We start from the raw sequence: 5,249 nt of genomic DNA, 5'->3' as shown, positions 1-5,249 counted from the left end.
CATACGTGCTTATTAAACATCTCAGTGCAGAGCATTCCCCTTTCATGGAGTGTCGGGTGTCGAGGGTTACGGCGTCGGCCTATGACTTGGAGGGTCCCAGGTTCAAACCCAAACACCCCATGAGCAGCTCAACAACCTTCAACTGCTCTGATTTATAATGAGATAAAAACGCCCCATGTTTAAACCCCAGCATTACTGATTAGCCAGTTGTGGCACACTTGAGCAAGACCCTTACCTCTCAATTGTATAATTAAATAAATAAATAAATAAAGTGTAAGTCGGTCTGAATAAGGTCCTCTGCCAAATGTATGCCATTAATGTAAATACACAGGGTGAGTGAAAAGTAACTAGGCATTAAATGTTAGTAATAAAGTCCAAATGTATTGAAATAAATTGTACATGTACTTTATTACACAGGAAAATGAAAGCAAATCATTAAATTTCGGTGGCGTCAACCCGTGTCCTCAAACATCCAGGGATGGAACTGAAGGAGGTGTTTTGGGATATTGCTGAGGCACTCCTGAACCCGTGTCTCTGAGTCCTCCCGTGGTCGAGGCTTTGTCCTGTACACATCCTCCTTTGTGTTGTTCGACAGGGGAAAAAAAAATCACATAATGACTTTATGAGGTCTGTGTCGTCCCTGCCGACGTCCTGGAAAATGCCGGTCCAACCACGCACGCACAGTAAGAGCTAAATAGGGAGAAACTGGTTTCATCATGACCCCAGTGAGTTCATTTGCACCCTGCATGTATACTGAGCATTAGAATTACTGTACCGTGCATGCTGGATGGTGCAGCGTTCATTCACAGGATCACTAATCCCCACAGCCACATGCTCTTCAGGAGCGTCACAGAGCCCGGGCGATGATGTCCGGATGCAGAGGATCCTCCAGCTCCAGGGACGGTTCAGTGGGGTCGAGTTCGGTCAGAGTGTAACGCGTACAACATTCTGTACTGAGATCATCATCTGGACTTGGAGTAACTGCTTGGAGAAGAATGCGTGTCGTGGTGTCAAGGGGTGCACATACTTTTGGTCACACCATGCACAGTATATCTATGCAAACGTACTGTATTTACTCACATTGCACGGTGTATGTGATTATTATTTAAGATTTCAAAAATAAAATAAAATAAAGCATAGGAGTTAATCAAAGGGTTCTATCAGTTCCATCTTTCTACACACACACACACACACACACACACACACACACCATGTCAAGTATTTAATCTATTTATCTAGCTTTTCCTCTAACTGTGCTTATCTATATTCTGTACACACACACACACACACACACACACACACAGAAAAACATACATGCATGTATATTTGGGTCGTCATAGTAGCCAGTGCTTGCGTGTTTACACAGTGTGTGTGTGTGTGTGTGTGTGCGCGCGCGCCCCACACACACACATGTACACACACTGCGGTTTGAAGCACAAGCTCACGATTTCAGAGAAGAGCTTAAAGCTAAAGCGAAAGCAAACTTTCCGGGAAACACAGCGTGTGTGTGTGTGTGTGTGTGTGTGTGTGAGAGAGAGAGAGAGAGAGAGAGAGAGGTGGGGGGCGGGGCCTAAAGGCCGCCGATATAAAAAGCGCAGCTTGATTGCGGAACGCTTGGCTTCACGCGAGGATCTGTACCGCTGAGACACGCACGAGCTCGGGCTTCAGGCCAATGGAATTAAGCGCGCGCGGTGTGGAGTTCAGAGGCAGCGCGAGCGGACGCCATGTTTCCCCGGTCTCCCGCTGTCCGGTCCAGGATGTGCTGAACGGTAGGAGCGCGCGCTGCTTCTTCAAACCCGCCTTGTGCACGGGGATAATTAATGTCAGATATGCGCGTGAGTGTGCGTGCGTGCTTGTGTGTGTGTGTGTGTGTGCCAAGATTTTAGCACAGATTCAGAAACTGAGCTCACTGATCGCGCCGGACCTAAAATGTTCCCTCTGTAGTTTAGAGTTCCCCCCCACTGAGAAGGTTCACTCGTTGTTCTTCTGCGCGTTCCTGGAAAAGCTCGAGCGCCTCCAGGAACATCATCAAACCTCAGGCTGGGGGGAAGAAGATCAGTCCTCCCTAAAGAGAAACCCTTCCACTGTTCCCTGCGTGTTCCCTCCAGCTCTCACACAGTCAGGGGTTCAAACACTGGAGATGAAATTTCAGCCGCTGTGAGATGTTCCAGCACTAACTTTCTCCTCGTTTAATCTGTTGCTGCTGGTGTGTGTGTGTGTGTGTGTGTGTGTGTGTGTGTGTGTGTTGAGTTATAAAAAAAAAAATTGCGGTCTCCTTCTTAACCATGTGCCGGATGCTTAATTTCTTACTTTTCATAGAAAAAAAATAATAAACAAAGAAAGCAATCCATCACCAAGTTGTAATTGGGAGTGTGTTTGGGAAACTTCTGCACTGTGTTTTTTTTCGACATGTCTCGCAGTTTCTGCAGCGCTCTGGAGGCAGTTGAGTACTTAATGTTTCTCAGACAGTGTAATTATAGATATCGCCCTCCAGCTACCGTGCAAACCTCAGAGCGTGGCCAGATATTCCATTTCTCATGATCTCATTCATAAGGTTCAAACCTCCGTTTAATTCGAATTGTCTACGCCTCGAAATCAAATCCTTTTCGTTTCCAGCGTAACAGGAACTTTCAGCGTTACCAGGATGGCTCTGGACATGAAACTTAGGGAAACAGAAACTAACTTCAGCTCTTGATATATTTGCAAATGAAACGCGGCGGTATTATAATTTCCCCCTGCGCCAGCGTTCAATTATCTGAAATCACAACCGACTATAACCTGTTTTCTCTCTTTTTTTTTTTTTTTTTAGATTTCCTGATCCTGGCCTAGATGACCTTTATGACGCTACGCTATGGAAGACAGCGCCAGGAGCTGGTCTTCCCTGTAGGATGGTAGCGCACGGCGCCGTGGAAGACACGTCAGGCACTTCAGCGGATCGCCGAGCCCCGCTCTCGCACCCGGAAAACCGCACACACTTCCGTTCGTTCAGGAGCGAGAGTGACTTCAAGACCATTGTCGAGACCACGTCCATGCTGGAGGAGAGCGGATTCTACTGGGGGCCCATGACAGTCGAGGAGGCCCACCACAAGCTCAAGAACGAACCCGTGGGAACTTTCCTGATCAGGGACAGCCAACAGAAGGACGTTTTCTTTGCGCTGAGCTACAGGGCGCCTTCGGGACCCATCAGCGTTCGGATACACTTCCAGAGCTCGGGCTTCAGTCTCATGGGGAGCAAGAAGTCCTTCAATAACCTCTTCCAGCTGCTGGAACACTACTCCAGCTCGGCAAAGCAGTGCCTGCAGTGGCCGTACAGGAGACAGCGGGTACGCTCGCTGCAGGATCTCTGCCGCAAACGGATTATAGAAACGTGTGGAGCGCAGGCGATCGATCAACTTCCGATCAATCCGATCGTCAAAGACTTCCTCCGCTCTTTTCCGTATCGGCTCTGAAGGCTCGGACGCATTAACGTACCGCTACGGAAAAATATGCTTGCCATACTTGACGGCTCCAAACAGGCACTTTGTAGCACATTTTGGAAAGACTTGAACACTTGGAAGTTTACGCCAATCTTGAATGTTTACACTAGCATGCAGGCAGTCCCAGGGCTTCCTGCGATTCTATTTTTGCTATGCAAAAAAAGTCTCTTGATGTACCTGGATTTCTCTACCAGTATTTTTATAATAGTAATAAATGTATTTTTAAACAATTGAAAAAAACACATTTGTTTGTTTTCCTTGTTTTAATCCACATTTATCCACATTAGGAGGCACTTTTATTGGTTTTATTTTTAGACATAAAGTGGGTAGATTTCAGTCAGAACCCAAACACACACACACACACTTCAGGTTTTATTGGACTAAAACTGCGTAATTCATATTTTACTTTCACTTTGTGAAAACAAAAGGTATCCTGGGAGTTCCACTAGGAATTTCAGGAACGGGGGAACCTTTACGGTTTTACACCCATTTGATGTAAAAACTTTGGTGTATCAAAGTTCAAATCTCTAGTGTTTAGTTCTGAGTGTTGAATTTTAGTGAAAAGTAAAAGATATTCCGACACTGTGAATTGTTCCAGCGCTCCCAGTATGCCCATTCGGAAAAAAGAAAAAAAAGTAACCTGACTGGAACTTTCCTGTTAGTGTTTCCAGTGTATTATGTGCGTATTCAAAAGCCTTCCTCATAATTTCGTCACTCAGCTGAAAGTGGATCTGACGCTTCCTAAGAACAGGGACATGTTCTCACTGTGTCATTGTTAGCCTGCATTCTGATGCTTTTTTTTTTTTTTAACCACCCTGTTGTCGCCTAGATTACGTCTCTTGATGTACCTGGATTCCTGAAATGACACACGTGCTAGACTGACTCATTCGGGTAGGAGCAGGGTTGGGGGCGGAGCTACAGTGACCGTAATCTCTTCATGGCTCATACACACATTTACCAGAAACAGAGGGCGGGCGGAGCTTGTTGAGGAAGACACACAGACACACACACACACAGTGGCAATAAAATGCTTTACTCAGAAAGTGAGTAAGATCGAGATAAGGCTTTGTGTCCTGGGTGTTGCTGTACCGTAAACTCCTGATTAGCGACGGTAACGAGGTCTGACGCAGGAGGAACTGATTCCTTTCACACAGGAACATTTGGCTTCAGCTAAGGGCTCGAATGTGTTTCCTGGATTGGAGGGAAAAGAGGATGGAGGATTTATATACAGTCGATTTTTTTTTTTAATATATATTTTGTGGATTCTTCTATTTTAAATTTTTTGGGGATTTATAGAATTTTTTTTGAAGCGGTCAAATATAAGATTAACTCGTATATTAAAAAAAATTTTTTTTACAGCTTTTCGAATAAGTTGTTGAATAACTTTAAAATTTTATAATTTTTTCAGTGGCGATTTTTTTTTTAAATACATTTTGCTTTTTAGTATTTTTATTGCTGTAGATTCCAGATTCCCAGCTTTTTCATTCATTCATTCATTCATTTATTTATTTATTTATTTAAAAAATTGTGTTTTTTCAATAGGTACATTTTTTGTTTATTTGTTTATATTAGTTTTTTCATAAGTCATAGCATGTTTTTATGGCTGCGGTTCACCCTAAAACATGCAGATTTTTTTTTTTTTACTTTTGTCCCCCCACCTGAGACAGACATGGTAACAGGTCCTATACGTAATGACGGTGTATAAATTTCTTGTGACTCATGAATGAGTTCTTGAAAGCTTCCTGCTTCTTCCTTTTTCTTCTTTCTTTTGTT

At 44.1% G+C, this 5,249-nt stretch overlaps 1 protein-coding gene across 1 annotated transcript; it reads left to right on the top strand.

Moving 5' to 3' along the window:
• Positions 1-1,622: 1,622 nt before the first annotated feature.
• On the top strand, positions 1,623-3,716 carry socs1a (suppressor of cytokine signaling 1a). The gene is made up of 2 exons (XM_053514149.1): positions 1,623-1,769; positions 2,810-3,716. Exon 2 carries the CDS (start codon positions 2,889-2,891, stop codon positions 3,447-3,449), a length of 561 nt encoding a protein of 186 aa, XP_053370124.1. The 5' UTR covers positions 1,623-1,769; positions 2,810-2,888; the 3' UTR covers positions 3,450-3,716.
• Positions 3,717-5,249: the final 1,533 nt, after the last annotated feature.

Source organism: Clarias gariepinus, chromosome 16, assembly GCF_024256425.1.
Source record: "Clarias gariepinus isolate MV-2021 ecotype Netherlands chromosome 16, CGAR_prim_01v2, whole genome shotgun sequence".
Lineage (NCBI taxonomy): Eukaryota > Metazoa > Chordata > Actinopteri > Siluriformes > Clariidae > Clarias > Clarias gariepinus.
The sequence above is the reverse complement of the archived record's forward strand: the minus strand, read 5'-3'. Positions and strand labels throughout refer to the sequence as shown.

Coding starts and splice junctions, on each gene's coding strand:
- socs1a (XM_053514149.1), top strand. CDS start 2,889: ATGGTAGCGCACGGCGCCGTGGAAGACACGTCAGGCACTTCAGCGGAT.